This window comes from Mandrillus leucophaeus, unplaced genomic scaffold (genome assembly GCF_000951045.1).
Source record: "Mandrillus leucophaeus isolate KB7577 unplaced genomic scaffold, Mleu.le_1.0 Scaffold556, whole genome shotgun sequence".
Classification (NCBI taxonomy): Eukaryota; Metazoa; Chordata; class Mammalia; order Primates; family Cercopithecidae; genus Mandrillus; species Mandrillus leucophaeus.
In genome coordinates this window covers 893,412-919,464 of record NW_012105986.1, presented here as the reverse complement: position 1 = coordinate 919,464, position 26,053 = coordinate 893,412, and the positions used below count along the sequence as shown (strand labels likewise).

The 26,053-nt window shown below is 40.5% G+C and overlaps 1 protein-coding gene across 3 annotated transcripts in view; it reads right to left on the bottom strand.

Annotated features, from left to right (window-relative positions):
- Positions 1-26,053, bottom strand: part of TCEA1 (transcription elongation factor A (SII), 1) — a 73,387-nt gene that overhangs the window by 25,305 nt on the left and 22,029 nt on the right. For all 3 annotated transcript variants that reach the window (XM_011998107.1, XM_011998108.1, XM_011998109.1), the window contains 6 exons: positions 25,214-25,319; positions 18,624-18,711; positions 12,562-12,707; positions 11,414-11,470; positions 8,805-8,959; positions 3,494-3,640 (listed from right to left, as the gene is read on the bottom strand). In XM_011998107.1, the coding sequence (XP_011853497.1) occupies positions 3,494-3,640; positions 8,805-8,959; positions 11,414-11,470; positions 12,562-12,707; positions 18,624-18,711; positions 25,214-25,319 (699 nt within the window). The remainder of the gene's footprint in view (positions 1-3,493; positions 3,641-8,804; positions 8,960-11,413; positions 11,471-12,561; positions 12,708-18,623; positions 18,712-25,213; positions 25,320-26,053) is intronic.

Here is a 26,053-nt window from a genome sequence, read left to right as displayed (position 1 = left end):
TTCTATGATTCTACTTATATGAAGTACTTGGTATAGTCAAATTGTGAGAGACAGAGAGCAGAATGGTGGTTGTTGGGCTGGGGGAGAGGGGAATAGGGAGTTACTGTTTAATGGGTAAAGAGTTTCACTTTTGCAAGAGGAAAAGCATTCTGGGGACTGGATGTACAGCACTGTGAATGCTCTACTACTGAACAGTACACTTAACTGGTTAAGATGGGAAATTTTAGGTTTTTTATATATATAAATTATATAAATATATATAAATATTATATAATTTTATAATATATATTATATAAATATATATAAAATATATATATATTCTACCACAACTACTTTTGTTTAAACTTAAAAAGAGAACTCAGCAAGAAAAAAGCTAATATGATTTTTAAAAACTTAATCTATACAAGATTATAAATTTCTGAAGTTCTAAACTGAAGAGAATTACCAGAACCAAAGGTCTCAAAAACAGAAAGGTTATTTCTCTGAATGAAAATGACAAAGCATTATTAAAGTTAAATGCTATTCTTAAGCTTAAGTTGTGGCAAGAACCTAAATACTAACAATGCTGCATTTAGAATAAGGTTTATTGAAATTCCATATGAGATGATAAAATCCCAGTTTATCACCACTTCAAAGATCAAAGGTTCATGACACCAGTAAACTATTAACATGCCTTCCAACTCAAAGGCCCAAAGGAAGACAAAGCAGCACTATCCTCAGAACAGCAGCGTTCTGCTCACTTAAGGCCTTCAGATGAAATGGTTTGAAAACTCTGCTATACTTTCCATATACTTAATTCTGATATCCAGGGCCCCAAAAGTGGACATGAGGAATCTTTTGCTCTCTGGGAAAAATTTTAATCTCCTCTTGGGTCCACAGTAATCAAGAGTTACACTTATTTCTTTTACATCTGTTATTTCCATGAGAACTTTGAGAGTTCTCTCTATCTGAAGAGAACACTTTGTGATTCTAAGAAAATCATACTGGCTTCAACTTTAGGCTGGGTTCTTTCTGCTAAAAGAAACAAACTTGGTATTTACATTTTTTGTCTTAGCTATTTATAACTCGATTACGTAAGTATATTACTTCTACTGTTTACATTTTAAAGAAGCTTTAACTTTTAAATAACTTTCTATTTATACTTAATACTTTCTAATACATGGCATTTTTAGGGTACAATTTGTATTGTTAAGATATTTCTACCTGACTAAAAGAAAATAGAGCAATTCAAACTCAGAATTTTCTGAGACCACTTTTATCAGTGCTGATGCATTTTAGTAGCAATCAGTAGTAAAACTGCTACAAAATGAAACATGGAAATACACAACTGTGACTTAATGAGACTCAAACAGGTAAAGGACTTCGGACTGGTTAAATGAAGTATATCTGAAAATGGAGACTACATGTCTGTAAATAGTAGAAAAGAGGCAGAAGCTCATATAACATTCTACCATATGTGTTTAGAAAAAGGAAAACAAAGGCCGGGCGTGGTCACTCACACCTGTAATCCCAGCACTTTGGGAGGCCGAGGCGGGCGGATCACAAGGTCAGGAGATCGAGACCATCCTGGCTAACATGGTGAAACCCCGTCTCTACTAAAAATACAAAAAAATTAGCCTGGCCGGGCCTTGTGGTGGGCGCCTGTGGTCCCAGCTACTCGGGAGGCTGAGACAGGAGAATGGTGCGAACCCAGGAGGCAGAGTTTGCAGTGAGCAGAGATGGTGCCACTGCACTCCAGGCTGGGCAATAGAGCGAGACTCCGTCTCAAAAAAAAAAAAAGAAAAAGGAAAACAAAAATATTTTCATGTATACACATAAAATACCTAGAACGTTTCACAACGAACTAGTAACCTTGCTTTACTTCCAGGGAGGGAGAACAAGGCGGCCACAGGCAAAAGGGAAGGGAATTTTCTACTCATAACCTTCTGTACCTTTTGAATTTTTAACCACAAAAATAACTACCAACAAAATTTGTTTTACGGCCCCTTTAGAGTTTAGTGATGTTATTTTTAAAGTGCTTAATGTTCTATCAGTGAAAAAAATCAATTCCCCAAATCTACTGTCTGAAACAGATTTTCTAAATATTATCTCCCTTAAGGAGACAATCTTGAGCTTACAGCAGATGATATAGCACAAAAACCTATTTGGCAAATGAAATTAAGACAGTGATAAAAACAATTTTCTCATATGCACATGCAACCAAAATAACTATAGCATAGTTTTCAGTTGTTGAAGAATAAAAAGGCTAGTCATATCAGACATAAATGCAAGTTATCAATATTACAAAAAAGGAACAAATTATCCAGAAGCCAGTTAAGTCTAAAGTACCCATAAGCCATGTGGAGGAGAGTGAAGAACTTTCCTTATACAGTCCTGCAAAATAAAAAGGATTATGGCCAATTTACCTAGTAACTAATACAACTGCTTATGAACTTTTAAAAAAGAACAAGGTCATTTTATTAATTCCTATATTTTATAAATTTTATTTGACACAGTTTTCACAGTAGCTATTTCCATGACAGTATAGATATATCAAGTTGGTTTTAGTTAACTAGGATCAGTATTAAGAAAGCATTCTGGCCAGGCACAGAGGCTCAAGCCTGTATTCCCAGTACTTTGGGAGGCCGAGGTGAGAGGATCACTTGAGTCTGGAAATTTGGGATCAGCCTGGCCAACACAGCAAGACCCCATCTCCACACACAAAAAAATAATAATGTTTTTAAAAAAAATCACTCTCATACTTAAGAAAGAAATCTTATCTCCTCTTGAACTAGTCCCCAGTTACCCTTTCCATGGTTTTGCTTTCCATGGTTTCAGTTATCTGTGGTCTGAAAATATTAAATGAAAAATTCCAGAAATAAATAACTCATCAGTTTTAAACTGCACGTTGTTCTGAGTAGCATGAAGAGAGCCTGTACCATCCTACTCTGTCTCACTTGGACTATGGATCATCCCTTTGTCCAGTGTATGTCACTATAATGCTACCTACCCATTACCCATCCACATCATCAGGGCTCGATGAGGCAGGACCACCTGAAGCAGATGAGCCTCCTTCTGATGGATCATCAGAAGGTGAATAGCAGCCTAACACTTAAGTCACAATGCCTACATCATTCACTTTGCCTCATCTCATCAAATGAACAGGGGTGAGTACAGTGCAAGACACTGTGAGAGACAGAAAGACTACACTCATATTTCTTTCATAACAGTATCTTGTTATAATTATTCAATTTGATTAACAGTTATTATTGTTCATCTCTTCCTAGGCCTAATTTATAAATAAAACTTACCAGTACGTATGTATAGGAAAAAACACGGTACACATAGGGTTAGGTACTATCTGTGGTTTCAGGCATCCACCTGGGGTCTTAGAACATGTCCCTCCATGGTAAGTGAGGGACTACCATACTGGTAACTATCTTTGCTATTTATTTTAAAACAGGAGCTGCAAGCATTTTTATATAAAAATAAGAATCTAAAAACAATCACAAACCTGTGTGTAAGTGCAATTCTTCTTTTTACATTTGCCACATGTGAACAAGTCAGTCTGGGTCCCACCAGTCTTGGCCATCTGATGCTCTCTGATGGCTTCTTTGGTCAAGTTTTTCCGCATCTCTTTCAGCTCATCACTAGCCATTTCCTATTAGGTAGGGGGCAATACCACTCAGTTATAGACACCTTCTAATACATATCCTGAATGATATTTTGATCAATTAGCCTAATCATAATAATAAACCACATATCAACCTTTGAAGTTTTAAAAGCATTAAATTAATATTTTTCCTCCCAAGGCTTGTAAAAGTTTAATTCCTTTTAAAAATTTCTTCAAATACTTAAAAGTTTACATGTGAAAATTGGACTTAAGTACTGTTTAAAGGCTACTGAAACCACCTTTGCAAAGATTATGATAGTGAGAGAAATCGAACATGGCTGACTCCATCTTGCTTCTAGTGTCACAGGCTGGCTGTCTTCCCTCTTTCCTGGGCACAGGCCAAGCTAACCATGGGAGGAATTTATAGTTTAACTTTGATGCAAAGATGGTAACGGTCCTTCCCTAAAACCAATGCCTCTTCGTTCAGAGCCTGAGATCACCTTTGCAAGACTAATGAAAGGCCAGAGGATTAGGATTATGGGAGCGGCCTGAACTCTACTAAAATGTAGACATAGTTTCTATAATCCCTCACTGCTTAGGAGTCATGTGGCCAGAGGGCACAAAGTGTGTGACTTCCCCGATTGCTCCTACAGGTAACATTGTTATTGTAGAACCTGAGATTGGTTTTTTGAGATGTTTTTCAGACTGAGCCCTCCAGAACTCAGGCTCCTAACCCAGAGATACAGAAGGACCAGTTCCCACATCCCAGTGATTACATCCCCAACCAATCAGCAGCACTCATTCCCTAGTCATAGGAATAGTCTCCACCAACCTATCCTTGTAAAACCCTAACCTCCCAGTCTTCAGGGAGACTAATTTGAGTAATAACTTCGTCTTCTGCATGGCCAGTCTCGTGTTAATAAAACTCTTTCTTAACCGCAATAGTGCAGTCTCAGTGAACTGGTTTTGTGTGTGTAGTGGGCAGGAAGAAGCTGTTGTGATTACACTATGAACAATGTAAACCTACAACGAGTACCTCTAGTATCCAGATTATAGTCTTTAATACCATTGCCTACACCCCATCCCCAAAAGAAGTCAGGGATCTCTGGAGCAATGTCTGATTCCAGTTTTGAGGCAAGAAATGTACAGAATATGCCAGGGTCATCTTCTTGTGCCAGTTTTTACTAGCTAGTTTTACTAGCCAGTTTTTACTAGCTAGTCATACTTTGCTTTATCTTGCTCTGCGCTATTGTCCTTCATTTTACTGCACTTTGCAGTTACTGCATTTTTTACAAATTGAAGGTCTGCAGCAATGCTGTGTTGAGCAAGTCTATTGGTGCTATTTTTCCAAAAGCATGTGCTCGCTCCATGTCTCTGTGTCACATTTTGGTAATCCTCACAATATTCCAAGCATTTTCACTATTATTATATCTGTTAGGTGATCTGCGATGAGTAATTTCTCATGTTACTATCATTGTTTTGGGGGCACCACTAACTTTGACCACATAGACAGTAAACTCGACAAATGTTGTGCGTGTTCTGACTGCTCCACTCTTTCCCCGTCTCCCTTCCTCTCCCTGGGCCTCCCTACTCCCTGAGACACACCAATATTGAAATTAGGCCAATTAATAACCCTACAATGGCCTCTAAGTATTCAAGGACAAGGAAGAGTCAACATGTCTCTCGCTTTAAATCAAAACCTAGAAATAAGGCTACATTTAGTGAGGAAGGCATGTGGAAAGCTGGGATAAGCCAAAAGCTAGGACTCTTACATCAGTTAGCCAAGTTGTGAATGCAAAGAAAAATTTCTTGGAGGAAATTAAAAGTGCTACTCCAGTGAACACATGGATAATGATCAAAATAGCCTTACTGCTGATATGAAAACATTTTAGCGGCCTAGACAGAAGACCAAACCAGCCACAACATTCCCTTAAGCCAAAGCCTAATCCAGAATAAGGCCTTAACTCTTTAATGCTGAGAGAGAGAAGGAAGCTGCAGAAGAAAAGTCAAGAGGCTACCAGAAGCTGGTTCATGAGGTTTAAGGCAAGAAGCCGTCTCCATAACACAGTACAAAATGCAAAGTGAAGCAGCAAGTGCTGATGGAGAAGCTGTGGCAAGTTACCCAAAATACCTAGCTAAGATCATTGATGAAGGTAGCTATTCTAAACAACAGATCATCAATGTTGATGAATATTGGAAGAGAGTGACATCTAGGACTTTCACAGCTAAAGAGAAGAAGTCAATGCCTGGCTTCAATGCCTCAAAGGACTTTGAATGACTCTCTTATTAGCAGCTAAGGCATCTGGTGACTTCAAGCTGAAGCCAATGCTCATTTACCATTTAAAAAATCTTAGGGCCCTTAAGAATTATGCTACATCTATTCTGTGTTCTATAAATGAAACTACAAAGCCTGAATTACAGCACATCTATTTACAGCATGATTTACTGAATATTCTAACCCCACTATCGAGACCTACTGCTCAGAAAAAAGATTTCTTTCAAAATATTCCTACTCATTGACAATGCACGTAGTCATCAATATACCTAGTCATCCAATAGATCTGATGGAGACATCCAAGGAGATTAATGTTATTTTCATGCCTGCTAACAACAACATTCATTCTGCAGTTCATGGATCAGGAGTAATTCTGACTTACTTTTTTTTTTTGAGATAGGGTTTCACTCTGTCGCCCACACTGGAATGCAGTGGCGCAAACTCAGCTTACTGAAACCTCCACCTCTCAGCCTCAAGTGATCCTCCCAACTCAGCCTCCTGAAGTAGCTGGGATTACAGGAATGCACCACACCATGCCCAGCTAATTTTTCTTTTTTTTTTTTTTTTTTTGTAGAGATGGGAATTTGCTCTGTTGCCTAGGCTGGTCTCCACCTCCTGGGCTCAAGTGATCTGCCCATCTCGGCTTCCCAAACTGCTCAGATTACAGGTGTGAGCCACCATGCCCAACTGACTTTCAAGTTTTATTTATTTCAGAAATACTTTCTGTAAGGCTGCAGTTCCTACAAAAAGTAATTCCTCAGATAGATCTGAATAAAGTAAACTGAAAACCTTTTAGAAAGGATTAACCATCCTAGATGCCATTAGGAACATTAGTGATTCACTGAGAAGAGGTCAATATATCAACATTTAGAGGAGTTTGAAAAAAGTTGACTCCAATCATCATGGATGACTTTGAGGGCTTTGACTTCACTGAAGAAAGTAATCACAGAGGGGCCAGGTGCAGTGGCTCATGCTTGTAATCCCAGAACTTTAGAAGGCCGAGGCGGGTGGATGACCTGAGGTCAGGAGTTTGAGACCAGCCTGGCCAACATGGTGAAACCCTATCTCTACTAAAAATACAAAAATTAGCTCGGCATGGTGGCGGGAGCCTGTAATCCCAGTTAGGAGACTAAGGCAGGAGTATCGCTTGAACCCAGGAGGCAGAGGTTGCAGTGAGCAGAGATCACACCACTGCACTCCAGGCTGGGCGACAACAGTGAAACTCCGTCTCCCACCACCAAAAAAAAAAAAGTAACCACAGATGTAGTGGAGAAAGCATGGGAAGGAAAATTAGAAGTGGAGCTTCAAGATGTGACTGAGTTGCTTCAATCTCATAATAAAAGCTGAACAGATGAGATGCTTCTTGTGGATGAGCAAAAAGTGGTTTCTTGAGATGGAACCTATTCCTGGTGAAGATGCCGTGAACATTGTTGAAATGACAGCGAAGGATTTAGAATAGTACATCAACTTAGTTAATAAGGCGGCAGCAGCATGTGACAGCACTGACTCCAATTTTGAAAGAACATCTACTATGCATAAATGTTATTAAACAGCATCGCAAGCTACCAAGAAATATTTCATGAATATTTGCTCCATCAATGCAGCAAACCTCATTGTTGTCTTATTTTACAAAATTACCACAGTCACCTCAACCTTCAATAACCACTACCCTAATCAGTCAGCAGCCGTCAACATCCAGACAATTCCCTTTTCCACCAAAAATAGTACAACTTGCTGAAGACTCAGATGATCATGAGCAATTTTTAGCCAGGTGTACACTGTTTTCTTAGGTGTAATGCTATTGCACATTTAACAGATTATAGTATAAGCATAACTTTTATATGTACTGGAAAGTCAAACAATTAGTGTGACTCTTGTGTGTCACTTTATTGCAATATTCATTTTATTGCAGCAGTCCAATCCAAACTTGCAACATATCTGAGGTATGTTTGTGTACAGAAGAAAAATTCACTCTCTTGAATGTTTACTAAAACAGTGAAATTGTAGATACAATATAGCTAATATCTATGAACAACCATGTCTATAAATAGCAAGCTACAAATTTCATTTTTTCTATAATTCCCTATTAAAATTTAAGAAATAATCAATAGGATGGGCACAGTGGCTGAAGCCTGCAATCCTAGCACTCTGGGAGGCTGAAGCAGGAGAACTGCTTGAACCCGGGAGGCGGAGGTTGCAGTAGCCATTGTATCCCAGCCCGGGCAACAAGGCAAAATTCCATCTCAAATAAAAAAAAAAGGAAATAATCAATATGATGTAACCAATTTTATAGTGTTTAACCATGAAAAAAGGTTAGCACTTACAAAGTTTACTTGCAATTAGAGATTCAACTCTCTGGCTCTACATGAATTCATAAAAAGTAAAACAATTGGCAGCCAGCCGTGGTGGCTCACGCCTGTAATCTAGCACTTTGGGAGGCTGAGGCGGGCAGATCACCTGGAGGTCGGGAGTTCGAGACCAGCCTGACCAACATGAAGAAACCCCGTCTCTATGAAAAATAAAAAAATTAGCTGGGCGTGGTGGTGCACGCCTGTAATCCCATCCACTCGGGAGGCTGAGGCAGGAGAATCGCTTGAACCCAGGAGGCAGAGGTTGCGGTGAGCCAAGATCGTGCCATTGCACTCCAGCCTGGGCAACAAGAGCGAAACTCAGTCTCAAAGAAACAAAAAGTAAAACACGTTTGTTTTTAGACAATAATTTAACGTAATCACATTAAAAGCATGGAAACAGCTGGAGAAGGAGCAAAGTACTGACAAAAGATATAATCACCTTAAGTATTTGTCTAGTATATATCAGAATAACTAACAGAAATTTATTACATATGCAATATTTATATAGTAGTCTATGATGATAATAGGCTTTACACTTCACAACAGAGAATCACATTATAGAAACCTCAGATTCATACATACTCACCTCTGCTGTCATTCTAGCAAATAAGTCAGGAGGAATATTCCCACAGAGGACATTTTTCCTTAAATTTGGATTTTTTGCATCTTTAAGATTTGATATCCTACTTCGTACTCTATTTTTGTATTTCATGTCTGTATTCCTTATTTCTTGATATATAGGTACCAGGCCGTTAAGGAAAAAAGGTAAAATTATAAAAACAAGATCACTTTTTTTTCCTATTCTGCCAAAATAAGAATTCCTGAGGCTGGGCACAGTGGCTCATGCCTCTAATCCCAGAACTTTGGGAGGCCAAGGCTGGTGGATCACGAGGTCAGGAGATTGGTACCATCCTGGCTAACATGATGAAACCCCGTCTCTACTAAAAATACAAAAAAATTAGCTGGGCGTAGTGGCAGGTGCCTGCAGTCCCAGCTACTCAGGAGGTTGAGGCAGGACAATCACGTGACCGGGGAGGCAGAGGTTGCAGTGAGCTGAGATCAAGTCACTACATGCCAGCCTGGGCGACAGAGCGACACTCCGTCTTAAAAAAAAAAAAAAAAAAAACAAAAAAAACTCCTAAGCCTAGTCCAAAGTGCACAACAACTGTTTCCAGTTTCCAGTTTAGAGTATGTTAAAAACAAGGTAGTATATCTAATTCCTTGAACGGTAATTGGCAAATAATAGTGATACTACTTTTACACTGTAAACTAGTTGTTTGCTTGTTTGTTGTGAAGGCGGGCAGAAAGTCTCACTCTGTCACCCAGGCTGGACCTCAGCTCACTGCAACCTCCATCTCCCGGGTTCAAGCAATTCTCCTAGTAGCTGTGATTACAGGCGCCTGCCACCACACCCGGCTAATTTTTGTATTTTTAGTAGAGACAGGGTTTCACTATGTTGGCCAGGCTGGTCTCAAACTCCTGACCTCAGGTGATCCACCCATCTCGGCCTCTCAAAGTGCTGGGATTATAGGCGTGAGCCACCGCGCCCGGCCTAGTCATGTTTTATTTCCTAAATGTTTAGTGCCAGCAGTATGCAAGTCAACAGGGTTTCAAAAAGTAACTCAAGTACTCAACATGAGAAAGCATATGTTTGAAAAGGTGCTTGAACTTATTCAAGCTCTACTTGCCCAAATCTGAATTCTACTAAGGATCCTAAAAGTCTCTTTGGTTACACAGTTCCCGTAGGGTCTCTGAAAAGAGACCATTCAACATGGCCATGAGGGTTCATCTCCTCCCCCTGCTCAGCAGGAGCTACCTCTCAGCAGGCTCTTTTCCCCAGAAGAGGTCACTGCCAAAGCTGAACCCTGCAACAGCTCCCTTCCTAATAAGGCCATTTCCTCAACTAGGACAATCCCATGTTACACAGCCGCCTAGATGCTCCCTGCCCCTACCCACACACAGCATCCCTTTCCTGAAGCCCTTTCCCGGTGCTCAGCATGAACAGGCTTCCTCTGGGATAATGAGCTCAGGTGACTGTGTGTGCTCTGAGGTCCCCCTAACTGAGAAGTCTTAACATTTACATGTGTATGCTTTCCATGCCCTTTTGCACAACTTAAGTTCAGACACTATATTCTCAATTTACAAGGCAGAAAATTTTAAAACCCATCAATACTGTACTTTGCTTTTGAATAACAGGAAAAACAAGACAAATAAAATGATATAGATGTCCCTCTCCTTTCCAAGAAAACAATACAATTAAGACAAAAAGTGAAGAATAAGACTTTGAATTCTATACCAGCAGGAAAAATTAAGCTAGCAGATTTCTTAAAATAATTATGACCCCCCCCTGAAGTTGTGTGACACCGAGTGACTTGTCTGGCTGGTAGCAGAAGTAACAGATGTCACTCCTTGGCAGTAGTTTTGAAAGCCCGTATGCAATTTATCCCTTTTACCTTCTGCCACATCACCAGCTCACAATGGCCACTCCACCGGCCTCATCCTAGAGGACAATGACCCAAAGCCCAGGGTCCTCAGCTAGCCTGTGCTGAACATATAGGACAAATAAATTCCTATTTGTCCAGTTTAATCTGTGAAAGAAACCTTTGTGGTGTTAAGCCACTGAAATTTCAAGGTTGTTACCACAATATAACACAGCCTATCCTGCCAAGTACATGAAGTCAATCTTGGACACTAGTGTTTTGCTAGGAAAGAGAAATTCTTTAGGTTTTTGAATTGCCAATGAGTTACACCCAAGTTCTCATGTATTTTGTAATCTCTTCTAATTATGTTATCGGTTTGCCTTTCTCATTCTCAATCACATTTTTACTCTCCTGCTATCTGAATCAATTTTACCAGGGATTTATATACTTCAGTTTCCAAAGAGCCAGGTCCTTTCAAACTTCGCTGTTCTAGTTCATTCAGCTTCATCATGAAGGAAAAAGTCTAGCGTGGTGGTCAAGATCATGGGCTTGGAGACAAATTCCCTACACTGGAATCCCAGCCTTGTCAGTATCAGGCTGTGTGATCTAGAACAATGACCGATCCTCTTCTGCTTCTGTCTTCTCTCTGTAAAATAGGTTGAGAGCACCTAATTCACTGAAAGGACTACCGCAGGTAAAACCGTGCCTGGCACTTGTATATGTTCAATAAATATTACTTATTTAAAAAAATTATGAATATACACACAAAGGATATCTTCTTCAATTTGAGATCCTAATTCTTCCTCATCAGCTCCAATTGCAATGTAGTCATCTAAAAACAGGCATAAAGAATTGTCAAGTTATTGTTACAGATTAAAAGAAAATTCTAATACCAGGTAATTAAACTGCATACCTATTTCTTAAACCCCATTTGCCTGACATAAAGAAGCCGTTCAGTTTAGTTGGTTAGAATCTAGTCACTTCACTGCCAACTAGACTCCTTTTCTGGGCTTCACCTGATACCCACAGTGCTCCTGCACTGACGACTCCTGATCCCTCAGGCACAGGAAGTAACTGATCTAGCAGGCAATTCATCTTTCATAACTCCATAAATTCTGGCTGCTCCAGCAGAGAGTAAAGAAAGTTACAGAAAGAACTGTCTTCTCTCCTGTGACTCAGGCTTCAATGCAAAGAAACCATTCATTTAACCTGCCAATCACATATACAGACACACTCAGAAGGCTCCTATACGAATATTCAAAAGAAGGAAATAAACTAGGGAGAGAAAAAATATATATATACACATATATATATAAATAAAAATAAAGAGACAGTAAGGAAATCAAAGTAGAAAGGGCAGAGCAAGGAGAAATGCAGGTCAAAGTAGCCATGATGCGGAATGAGAGAAAAGAAAAAGGATGAATTCGTATAAAATGATAAATATTCCTGTATATAAAACTTTAAAGCCAAAATGTTACATGTTAATACTGGATACTTTCAAATTAAATTAAGCTCCCATACATAAATCAAGACTCATCCCTCTCTTAAGCAGAAAATGGAAAACGCTCATACTGTATGTCATACTATTTAACAATTCAGTATTGTTAACTCTCAACCTAAGATCAGCATACACAGTTTGCAGATTAAATTGTGGGGAAACAAAAGATTTGTGAGAAAAAAGTATACATTACTATGAATTCAGGGAAAACATCCATGTATTAGAGGGAATCTATTTCTTACAATTACATAGTAATAAGCAAATGCCCCAGTATTTCTCCCCCTCTCCCCCTTAATCCCCGAGCTAAGCAGCAGTGGGTGGGCTATCCACAGGGTGACACTCATCAAACAGTAATATGGAGTTGGAGATGGCAGTAGTTGGTGGTGGTGACCAAAGGGCTAAGAAATAACATGCGCTGGACTTACCCCCTGTTCGAAGAGCTGCCGCAAGCATCTCCCTACACTTCAACCGCACAGAATCAGAAGTGCTTGGTGCCCGAGGAAAGGATGAAACGTAAGTATCTCGAGCATTTGTCTCATCCTTTCTGTTGCTTACATTGCCGCTGGAAGTACTGAAATACGCACACAAAAACACCACAAAAAGAAATCAAGAACAATCCTCTCCAAGTAACAATATTACTATCATGCTGTAAAAACAAAATTTGGGGCCTAAATAAATGACACAGTATCTCAGTGACCTTTATATGAGGGGAAAAAAATTGCCTGCATACAGATTAAAAAGAAGTTAAAAAGTTTACAATTTAGTAAAGAGACAAGTATCGTGCCTTTTTTAAAAAACTAAACATTTTATCTTTGATTCTCATTTTAAATATTAAGCAATATTTTTAATAGAGAAAATACCCATTATAGTTCAGTAAAACAAATGAAAAGCAATGATCTTGGTATAAGGAGAGGGATGAAGGGATGGGACCAGAGAATGACAGCTTTCTCTTTTTTTTTTTTTTTGAGACGGAGTCTCGCTCTGTCGCCAGGCTGGAGTGCAGTGGTGCGATCTCAGCTCACTGCAAGCTCCACCTCCCAGGTTCACGCCATTCTCCTGCCTCAGCCTCCCGAGTAGCTGGGACTACAGGCGCCCGCCACCACGCCTGGCTAATTTTTTGTATTTTTAGTAGAGAGGGGGTTTCACCATGTTGGTCAGGCTGGTCTCGATCTCCTGACCTCGTGATCCACCCACTTCAGACTCCCAAAGTGCTGGGATTACAGGCGTGAGTCACTGCGCCCAGCCTTTTTTTTTTTTTTTTTTGAGACAAAGTCTTGCTCTGTTACCCAAGCTGGAGTGCAGTGGTGCCATCTCGACTCACTGCAAGCTCCGCCTCCCAGGATCACGCCAGAGAATGACAGCTTTCAACCAAAACTAGAGACAGAGAGAGAGAGACAGAGAGAGAGAGAGAGAGAGAGAGAATGCTAGAAAAACCCTGTTTCACAGGGCACGGTGGCTCACACCTGTAATCCCAGCACTTTGGGAGGCCAAGACAGGCAGATCACTTGAGGCCAGCAAATCCAGCCTGGGCAAAATGGTGAAACTCCATCTCTACTAAAAATATAAAAATTATCTGGGCATGGTGGTGCCCGCCTGTAATCCCAGCTACTTGGGAGGCTGAGGCAGGAGAATTGCTTGAACCCAGGAGGCAGAGGTTTCAGTGAGCCAAGACTGCACCACTGCACTCCAGCCTGGGTGACACAGCAAGACTCCAACTAAAAAAAAAAAAAGAGAGAGAAAAAGAAAAAGAAAAACCTTGTTCCACTTAGATAGTGAGGTCCCCAGTGAGACAAATACCATGTGTACTGATGAGTCGTGAGGCTACAAAATGGTGTGTTTCTCCCCAGAAACATCACCTCAGTATGAACATTTGGGAAGTTTTATAATTTTCCAGTCAACCTAATTCTTTCAATTGCTTCTGAGTAGCTTCTTACACTGGATTATCACTAAAATGGGTTCTTTCCAAAATAATCTTCGTGATTACAATTAAGCTTTATCGCATTTAAGACAGCTGCAGTAACCCTTTTCAAAGACTGATTAAATCACCCACCATCCATAGATGTGACTTGCTACAATGCTGCAAGAACATACTCCCTTGCCTTCTCTCCAAAACATAACCACTGTTAAACTTCACAAACAGGTGCCTGCGGGTAAGATGGTCATTAATACCTTCTAAATTTAGTCAGTTCCTTTTCGAAGCCTTCAGTGATTTCCCCCTGTATTCCCAAAATATTGATTCACACAGGTTTGTATACAATGACTTTTCAACATTTTTCTCTCTATCAGACTGAATTTCTCAAGAACAAAAACTAGGATTTACTTTTCTTTGTGTTTTCATTATGTAGCATAATGCCTGTCAGTGATAAACAAATGAGCAAACCAATGTTTAAAAACCCATTTCTTTTTCTTTTAAGACTCCAGCCTGAGCAACTGAGCAAGACTTTTCATAGTGGTGAACAGAGCAAGAGTTGTGCAGTGCTGCCATCATAGCTCAAGCAGCTTTGAACTCCCGGGTTTAAGCAATCCTCCTGCCTCAGCCTCCTGAGTAACTAGGACTACAGGTACATGCCACCATGCCCAGTTAATTTTAAAAATATTTTTTGGCCAGACAAGCTGGCTCATGCCTGTAATCCAAGCAGTTCAACAACAGCCTGGACAAAATAGTGAGACCCGGGGTTGCCAAACATGGTGGTATGCACCTGTGGTCCTAGCGACTTGGGAGGCTGAAGTGGTGGGCGGGCTTGAGACTGAAAAGTTGAGGCTGCAGAGAGCCTTGACTATGCCACTGCACTCTAGCCTGGGTAAAAGAGCAAGACTCTGTCTCCAAAAAACAAAAAACAGTCCAACAAACAAATAAACCTTTTGTTTTTGGTAGAGAAAGAGTCTATGTTCTCCAGGCTGGTCTCGAACTCCTGATCTCAAGTGATAATTCCGTCTTGGCCTCCTAAAGTGCATTAGCCACCGTGCCAGGCCCCAAAACCCATTTCTTTTCTTTTCTTTTTTGAGACAGAGTCTCATTCTGTCACCCAGACTGGAATGCAGTAAAACAATCATGGCTCACTGCAGCTATGACCCCCAAGCTCAGGCGGTTCTCCTGCCTCAGCCTCCCAAGTAGCTGGGACCACAGGCATGTGCCATCACACCTGTCTAATGTTTTTTATTACTTGTAGAGACAGGGTCTCCCTATGTTGCTCAGGCTGGTCTCAAACTCCTGGGCTCAAGTGATCCCCCACCTTGGCCTCCAAAAGTGCTGACATTACAGGTGTGAGCCACCACACCCAACCAAAAACCCACTTCTTAAACACTTTGATTAAATGCTTTTGCTTCTCTGTGTCTGCAGCCAAATGCTACGCAGGAACCAAGAACCAAGGGAAACTGCCCACACGGACTGAGAGAAACTTTTCCTCACTAGTTTCACTATTGCTGGTCCCAGTTCCTACATTCTGATACTTCTCAATCCTCTTGCATTTCTGTGTGTGTGTTGGGGGCGGGGGGGCCAGGGGGGCATGTGTAGATAGATACCAATCAGTTACTTTACCAGACTTCATATACAGTAATTTTCTTTTGCAGACAGGTTCTATACCTACACATCAAGCACGTAAAACTGATAAAAGACAACAAGAGGACGGGCACGGTGGCTCACGCCAGTAATTCCAGTAGTGTGAGAAGCCAAGGTGGGCGGATCACTTGAGGTCAGGAGTTTGAGACCAGCCTGGCCAACATGACGAAACCCCATCTTTATTAAAAGTACAAAAATTAGCTGGGTGTGGTGACGTGCACCTCTAATCCCAGCTACTCGGGAGGCTGAGACAGGAGAACTGCTTGAACCTGGGGGGTAGAGGTTGCAGTGAGCCAAGATTGTGCCACTGCATTCCAGCCTGGGCAACAGAGAGAGACTCCATCTCAAAAAAAAAAAACAAAAAACAAAAAAAAAAACAAGGCAGGGCGTGGTGGCTCACACCTGTAATCCTAGCACTTTGGGAGGCCAAGGCGGGAGGATCACCTGAGGTCAGGAGTTCGAGAACATGGAGAAACCCCGTCCCTACTAAAAATACAAAATTAGCCGGGCATCATGTACATGCCTGTAATCCCAGCTACTTGGGAGGCTGAGGCAGGAGAATCACTTGAATCCGGGAGGCAGAGGTTGCAGTGAGCCAAGATTGTGCCATTGGACTCCAGCCTGGGCAACAAGAGCAAAACTTCGTCTCAAAAAAAAAAACAAAATAGGCCGGGAGCAGTGGCTCAAGCCTATAATCCCAGCCTTTGGGAGGTCAGGCAGGCAGATCACGAGGTCCGGAGATCGAGACCATCCTGGCTAACACGGTGAAACCCCATCTCTACTAAAAAAACACACACACAAAAAAACTAGCCGGGCGTGGTGGCTGGCGCCTGTAATCCCAGCTACTCGAGAGGCTGAGGCAGGAGAATGATGTGGGCCCAGGAGGCGGAGCTTGCAGTGAGCCGAGATTGCGCCACTACACTCCAGCCTGGGCGACCGAGCAAGATTCCGTCTCAAAAAATAAAAATAAAAAAAATAATAATAATAATAAAATAAAATAATAAAAACAAAGACGAGAGACTGAGGAACTATCCCAGATTTAAGAAAACTAAACGGATATAATTTAGAAAAAATTGCATAAACTTTATTAACAACCACTGCTTAAGCCCACCTTTGACTTACCTCTTTTAATACAGTTAATATGTTTAATATATATATTTAATATAGTTAATACAAATACCAAAAACAGTGTACAAGACATTAACATAAACATGAGCAGTGCATGATCAATTTTGGGAAAATATTGAGAAACAAAGTTAAAATCGGCAGTAGCCTTAATGTCCTAAATACCTCAACACGGCTGGGCGCGGTTGCTTACGCCTATAATCCCAGCACTTTGGGAGGCCGAGGCAGGTGGATCACCTGTGGTTGAGAGTTCGAGACTAATTTCGCCAACATGGTGAAACGCCGTCTCTACTAAAAATATAAAAATTAGCCAGGTGTGGTGGCATACACCTATAATCCCAGCTACTCAGGAGGCTGAGGCAGGAGAATCATTTGAATTTGGGAGGTGGAGATTTCAGTGAGTCGAGATCATGCCATTGCAGCCTGGGTGACAGAGGAAGACTCTGTCTCAAAAATAAAAAATAAAAAAGGCCAGGCACGGTGGCTCACGCCTGTAATCCCAGCAATTTGGGACACTGAGGAGAGTGGATCACCTGAGATCGGGAGTTCAAGACCAGCCTAGCCAACATGGCAAAACCCCATCTCTACTAAAAACACAAAAATTAGCCAGGTGTGGTGGGCGCCCGTAATCCCAGCTACTTGGGAAGCTGAGGCAGGAGAATTGCTTTGAACCCGTGAGGTGGAGGTTGCAGTGAGCCGAGAGCATACCGCTGCACTCCAGCGTGGGTGGCAGAGCGAGACTCTGTCTCAAAAAGGTATGTGGCCCCTCCCCACCAGAATTCCTGATTCAGTAGTTACCGGATGAGGCCTGAGAATCTGTATTTCTAACAAGCTGTCAGGTTCTCTCCTCTTCCAGGGACCGTACTTTCGAGAACCATTGCTTTAAATCAGTGTTGACAGTTAACCTACCAGGTTCCCAAGAACAGAGGAACGATTTGTATTTAACCAACTATGCGTATGGCAACATGTCCAATACTGCATAGTTCATGATATGTAATAGGAAAGAACACATGCAAAGGCCTCATAGGAGGTGAGGGACAATCTGAACTCTTCGTTAACGAACTTCACATTTTAAGTTCTTATAAAAAATTGCTATTTTTTTTTTTTTAAATTTAAGGTCTCACTCCATTGCTCAGGCTGGAGTGCAGTGGCATGATCTTGGCTCACTGCAACCTCTGCCTCCTGGGTTCCAGCAATTCTCCCACCTCAGCCTCCCAAGTAACTGGGACTACAGACACATGCTGCCATACCTGGCTAATTTTTTTTTTTTTTGGTAGAGAAAAGGTTTCACCATGTTGGCCAGGTTGGTCTCAAACTCCTAACCTCAAGTGATCCTCCCACCTCAGCTTCCCAAAGTGCTAGGATTACAGGTGTGAGCCACCGTGCCTGGCCACAAATTGCTAAATTCGAAAGGAAGAAAAAAAGCATGCAAAGGAGAATGAGATCAAAATGAGGGCCAAAATAAATCTAAAAAAGAAATGTGGTAAATAGAGGAAGTAATCATTTGAATCTCTAATTACTACCTCTATTATCAATTTTATCAGTGCCTACCCCAGCAATCCCATTCAATTAAACTTGTTAAGTACAATATAAGTAACTACTTATTTATTCAATGTCTTCTACCTCTCAAATGTTCAAGAAATCTGAAAAAAAATTAGAATACTTGGCTACATACATTTACTAATTCCATTTGATTAGAAAACAAAAAAAGGAGTGTAGAAGGGGAACATTAGACGGGGGGAATTGATGCAGGAAGTAAAACTATGACTTTCAATATAAATAAATGTCTATACTGTGAAGTACCTTTCTTCTCTTGCTTCAGGGCTGTTCTGAGATGTAATTGCAGGTTCTTTTTTCTTTTCGTCAAGGTCTTTCTCAGTTGATGGCCCATCTGAAAATTATGAAATCTCTTAAGTTGCTAGCATTTGTAAAAACTAAAATACTGCATGTTAACAGGCTATTTGCACAACAACATGAACTAAAACCCTAAGTTTCCTACAAGTAGATGAAGTTTGATTAAGCTATTAGCATATGTACTGTTTTTCACAATGCAAGTTCAGTCAACACTTCCAAATAAATTCCCTCATTTGGTGGGAACTACAAGTTCATATGCCATGGGAACCTAAAGGGAGGAAAGTATATGGAACAAAGAGGTGGGAAGAATATGGAAATATCTGCACTGCTACTTTAAAAAATGAAAGCACAGGCCAGTGAAGTGGCTCACGCCTGTAATTCCAGCACTTTGGGAGGCTGTGGATCACTTGAGCTCATGAGTCTGAGACCAGCCTGGGCAACATGATGAAACTCTGTCTCTACAAAAAATACAAAAATTAGCTGGGCTTGGTGGTGCACACCTGTAGTCCCAGCTACTCAGGAGGCTGAGGTGCGAGGATGGCTTTTGCCTAGCAGGTGGGGGCTGCAATGAGGCAAGATCACGCCACTGCATGCCAACCTGGGCGATAGAGCCAGAACTTGTCTCAAAATAAAGCCAAATAAAATAAAAATAAAAGCATAAAGCATACACAGCAATATTGTTTTAATAAATTTCCATAAAGTTGGAAAATTTAAGGTGGTATCCAAAATATAAATATTTCTGGTATGGGTAAACAAAAAACACTTTCATAGAAAATACCTCAGGATGAGTAAGACCTACCCAGCACCTTCTCTATCTTAAATGATCTATAAAGTAATACAGAATGCACAAGTTTTAAGACCTAAAGAGGTGGCTGGGCATGGTGGCTCATGCCTGTAATCCTAGCACGTTGGGAGGCCACAGCAGACAGATCACGAGGTCAGGAGATTGAGATCATCCTGGTTAACATGGTGAAACCCCGCCTCTACTAAAAAAATACAAAAACTTAGCCAGGCGTGGTGGCACACACCAGTAGTCCCAGCCACTCAGGAGGCTGAGGCAGGAGAATCGCTTGAACCTGGGAGGTGGAGGTTGCAGTGAGCCGAGATCGTGCCACTGTACTCCAGCCTGGGCGACAGAGAGAAACTCTGTCTCAAAAAAAAAAAAAAAAAAAAAAAGGTAAGTAATGAGATATTATGAAATAATGTACATAAAATAGGTTGAGTCAGTGCAATACTTTAACAGCCAAAAGAAACATTCACTTTTAAATCAATCAACACAGCCTTAAATTTTAAAACTGGTACCTGCCTGGGGTCGGATGTGGTGGCTCACACCTGTAAACCCAACACTTTGGGAGGCTGAGGCAGGTGGATTACTTGAGATCAGGAGTTCGAGACCAGTCTAGCCAATATGGTGAAACCCTGTCTCTACTAAAAATACAAAAATCAACTGGGCATGGTGGTGCAGACCTGCAATCCCAGCTGAGGCTGAGGCTGGAGAATCATTTGAACCTGGGAGGAGGAAGTTGCAGCGAGCCAATATTGTGCCACTGCACTCCAGCCTGGGCGACAGAGTGAGACTCTGTCTCAAAAAAAAAAAAAAAAAATCGGTGCATGCCTGTAGTCCCAGCCACTCAGGAAGCTCAGGCAGGAGGAACGTTTGAGCCCAGGAATTTGAGGCTGCAAGGAGCTATAACTGCACCACTGCACACCAGCCTGGATGACAGAGTGATACCCTGTCTCAAAAAAACAAAACAAAAACAAAACACACAGCCTTGAAGCTAAGTTCAGAAAACGTTTGGGTCTACCGTATAAAGTACACCAGTTAACTACGTTTTACTCACTACATAAGCAATAAAGGCTACATAAATAATTTTTTTCAATTCTTCACATGTCTCTGTATAGAATATAGAAGAAACTATATCCAACTGGATAGCAGGATCACCTAGGGAGCCTTTAAACATATCCTCATGCCAAGCTCCAAACCAGATCCATTCAATCCAAATCTCTGGCAGTGAGGCGCAAGCATCATTATTTTTTAAAGTTCCTTAGACAGCTCTAATATATAGTTATCTGGATGAGAATCACTGATAAGAGAAAGGTTCAAATCACAACTGGAGAACTCATCTTGTAAAGCTGAAGTCTGTCAAACCTAAAATACAATTCAAGCCCTCTGATAAAACGTGCACATACACTTTAGTTTTCACATAATTTTGCTGCTCCTTGTTATTCTCAATAGTTACCTTGAAAACTCAAAGAGGCTATAGTATTGTAACCCTGAAAACAGAAGTAATAATGACACATGGCAAGGACTAACAAATGGTCCAAAAGTAATAGGGTAGAAAGCATTTAAAAGGGAAAACTGATGTAACAATGAAATATGATCCAGCAAGGATCCAATGCTGCCAAAGGGACACAGAACTACCTCACACACTGCTCTGGCACAGTGAATTAGTACAATCCTTTTGGAAAGCACAGCAGTAAGAGGCATGAACAGCCTCAGAAGCATCCCTACTATCTGATATGGTGTTGTGGGCAACATAGCTCAGCTAGCAGGGAAGGAAGTGCTCCAGCTCTGGACTCCAGCTGTCTGCAATCAAGTCCCAGCTTGGCTATTCACCACCGATTCAACTGTGTGCTAGGTATTTAACTGCTCAATGCCTCAGATTCCTCATCATAAAATGGAGATTATATTGGCACCTACCAAATTGGATTGTTTTGAGGATTAAATGCATTAATACAGGTCAATGCTTGACATATCTTAAGTATTCAAAAATGTGCTACCTAGTAGCAGTAGTAGTAAATGTAGAAATCTAGCTAACAATGTAAAGAAAAAGCTTTAGGCAGAAAGATGTCCATCAAGATATTAGTTACAACCGCCACAAAGTTAAAAACAATAACAAATCTAACAACGGGCAAGTGATCAACTAAAATAGTATAGTCAACTGAATAAATTATTCTGAAACCAATAAAAATAGTACTTATGATAGAAAAACAAAGTATTTTCATTAAAAAAGGTAATATAAATTAAGTACCCACACAGCATAGGCAAAATTATAGTAGCGGTAAAATTTATGCAAATTAAATTTGAACAGTAATGTATTACAATCCATTGTACAGAAAAGGAACCTGCAAGTCTACACTAACAGATAAATAGCTAAGGGATATAAAGAAGGTTGTTGTTTTTTTTTTTTTTTTTTTTTTTTGAGATGGAGTCTCACTCTGTTGCCCGGGCTGGAGTGCAGCGGTGTGATCTTGGCTCAGTGTAAGCTCTGCCTCCTGGGTTCACACCATTCTCCTGCCTCAGCCTCGAGAGTAGCTGGGACTACAGGTGCTCACCACCACACTCGGCTAATTTTTCTGTATTTTTTTAGTAGAGACAGGGTTTCACCGTGTTAGCCAGGGTGGTCTCGATCTCCTGACCTCGCGATCCGCCCGCCTCAGACTCCCAAAGTGCTAAGATTACAGGCATGAGCCACCGTGCCTGTCCAGAAGGTTTTTCTTCTAAAGAATGATGATTTTATAAGTACTGATCCTAAATTGGGAGGGGAAGAGAAAGATCTGTTAAGGTGTAAGACAGTTTCAGGATCTTAAAAGTGTCTCCCACAGAATGGCTATTAGCTACAAGAGGAAAAACAATACACTATACAGTGTAGCTTTGACTGGATTCTCAAAATTACCATCAATGACTCTGGATATGATACCTGGAGAAGGACATAACATGCTTACATAGTATTCCAACTGTGAATGTACAACCTGATCTAATCATCAGAAAAAAGCAGGTACACCTCAAATATGGAATATGCTATTAAAAACAAAGGATGGGCCAAGTGCGATGGCTCACGCCTATAAATCTAACACTTTGGGAGGCCAAGGCATGTTGGATCGCTTGAACCCAAGAGTCCAAGACCAGTCTGGGCAACATAGTGAGACTCTGTCTCAAATAAATAAATAAATAAATAACAAAGGAGGGCAGTGGCAGATGCCTACAGTTCCAGCTACTCAGGAATCTGAAGTGGAGGACTGCTTGAACCCAGGAGCTGGAGGTTAGCCTAGGCAACATAGCAAGACCCTTATCTCGACACAAAACAAAAAAAGTGGTGGGGAAGGGGGGGAATAGGGGAATAAACCTGCTTCAAGGATCCAACTTAAAAACATGGGAAATTCTACCTTGCATATATTTCCTACTTTACTTTTAAACCAAAATCCAATTCTACTTTGCATTCATTACAACCGGTCATTTTCTGCATATTGTATAACATATCCAAGTTCCATTTTTTAAGCTCATTATGAATTTGATAAAAATCTCACTTTGCATAATTTGATAAAACACTCACTTTGCATGAAAGTATTTTAAAATACACATTAGTGATAGTTACATGAATGTATACATAGGATAAAATTGCTCAGAAGGACACATGCCCCCACACATACACTAGTGCCAGTAAAAACTGATGAAATCTGAATGAGGTCTGTAGATTGTATCAATGTCAATTTCCTGGTTGAGATTCTGTATATGAGAGTTATGCAATATTACCACAGAAGGAAGCTGGATAAAGGGTACATGAGATCTTTCCATACTTATTTTTTTTGGTAATTTTCTGTGAGTCACTTATTATGTCAAAATAAAAAGTTAAACTCCACATGTTCAGGAGGCATACATACTTTCTTCTATAGGAAATGACCTTGCTTCTTTTATCCCTACTTGAGGCAGGGGACCAGGAATGAGGGGGAAGGGGCAGGGTATATACACACACATACATAAAATTTTAAAGCATGGCCCACAAGTAATTTTTTTTATTGGGTTTGTGCAATTAACGTGAAAGACAAAATTGCATTTAATTTTCTTTCCTTTCAAATTTACTTTTAGGAAATATATCAACAAAAAATTGACAACTCCAAAATAAGATTTAAGGGGAGGGAATTCGTATTTGTTGGGCTAGGACCCTATGTACATTTCTTACAGAGGTGATAATTGATAGTGAAATATCACAGACCAAAAACAAACAAAAAGTAAAATCATGAACCCAAGTAAACAGGTTGGTCTTCAAATGAGAAAGGAACATTTCTGCCTTGGGGGAAAAACAAAGGAGAAGGGGTACTTGTATTCTTCAAAATGTCAATTTCATAAAAGATAAAGAAAAGCTTAAGAATGATTTCAAATTAGAAAACTAGCTATGTGAGGCCAGACTCGGTGGCTCACGCCTGTAATCCCAGCGCTTTGGGAGGCTGAGGCAGGCAGATCACGAGGTCAAGTGATTGAGACCATCCTGGCTAACACGGTGAAATCCCATCTCTACTAAAAATACAAAAAATTAGCCGGGCGTGGTGGTGGGCACCTGCAGTCCCAGCTACTTGGGAGGCTGAGACAGAAGTATGGCATGAACCCGGGAGGCGGAGGTTGCAGTAAGCCAAGATCACGCCACTGCACTCCAGCCTGGGCAACAGAGTGAGACTCCAACTCAAAAAAAAAAAAAAAAAAAGAAAACTAGCTATGTGATCCTGAACTGGATCTTTTCCTGGAGGTGAAAAGAAAAAAAAAAAAAACTATAAAAAACATTATTGGGACAACTGACAAACCTGAACATAAACCACAAAATACTATACCAATGTTAAATTTCCTAAATTTCTTTCTTTTTTTTTTTTTTTTTGAGACGGAGTCTCGCTCTGTCACCCAGGCTGGAGTGCAGTGGCCGGATCTCAGCTCACTGCAAGCTCCGCCTCCCGGGTTTAGGCCATTCTGCCTCAGCCTCCCAAGTAGCTGGGACTACAGGCGCCCACCACCTCGCCCGGCTAGTTTTTGCTTTTTTGTTTGTTTGTTTGTTTTTTTTGTATTTTTTAGTAGAGACGGGGTTTCACCGTGTTAGCCAGGATGGTCTCGATCTCCTGACCTCGTGATCCGCCCGTCTCGGCCTCCCAAAGTGCTGGGATTACAGGTTTGAGCCACCACGCCCGGCCCTAAATTTCTTATACTATGATTCCATAAAAAAATAAGCTTGTAGTAAGGAAATATACACAAGTATTTAAAGGGTAAAAGAGCATGATATATTCAACCTACTTTCAAATGGTTCAGAAAAAAATAATTTGTGTATGTGCAAATAGAGAAAGCAAAAGAGAGAATATGATAAAACAAATATGGCAAATATTAAAAATTGATGATATGGATGAAGGATACAGCATTCTTTCTATCATCCTTGCAAGTTTTCTGTAAGTCAAAAAATTTCAAAAACCATTTCAGAAGGTATCCACAACCTTTCCCATAAGAGAAAATTCTTCTTACTGAAAGAGTTTATCCAGCTGTGTCAAAAGTTAAGAAAGCCAAATTTGACTAGCCTAAAAGGCAAAAAAAAAAAAAAAAAAGCCCTAAAGGTCAAATTAACTCCCCTCGCCTTTATTACGAGGCACTGATTTCAGTATATTTAGATTCATTAAGAAAAAAAATGTAACCATTAACTAACCGTAAAATGTTAATGGTTAATGGTTATTAACCGTTTGAATAAATCTCAACATCAAAAATATACGTAAGGGAAGATCAATGATACCTAATAATTTTTTCCAGGATTTGATGAGAGACTTTGCCAAAGATGTAACTTCTTCGTCTGTACTCTGCTTGCGAATAGCATTAACTGACATGCCGATTCTTGTGGACTGCAAGGCAATAACAAAAAAATTATGTATACCAATTTTATTTTAAACAAACTAGTATTTCACACACATTCTTTTCTTTCCCAGATTCCTGTTTCCATTCTAGAATTTTAAAACTTCAATTATTTGGATCCTTATAATAGCAAACTATATTAAGATACATACATCTTCAGATCAAGTAAGTCCTAGACTCATTAATGTTCTTATCACCAAGATCTAAAAGCATAAAATTTGCTACTGTAATAAGTCTGGTTAACTAGAAAAATGAAATCAATCTTTCCACAAGGGAGAAGTGAAGATAAATGAGGATAAAATATAAAATGTTGTATGTAAGTCAGGCTGAAGCAATCATGACTAATACACGCATTTCTTTGTTTCTACACATTCTTCTACATGGATTACTTCACAGAGCACCAGCTGCAAATGATTATGAGGATATCCAAACTAAAACTACCACCTATGGAGGTTTATTCTATTTATTTATTTATTTTTTGGGGGGGAATGGAGTCTTGCTCTGTTGCCCAGGCTGGAGTATAGTGGCGTGATGTTGGCTCACTGCAAGCTCTGCCTCCCAGGTTTACACCATTCTCCTGCCTCAGCCTCCCAAGTAGCTGGGACTACAGGCACCAGCCACCATGCCCAGCTAATTTTTTGTATTTTTAGTAGAGACAGGGTTTCACCGTGTTAGCCAGGATGGTCTCGATCTCCTGACCTCGTGATCCACCTGCCTTGGCCTC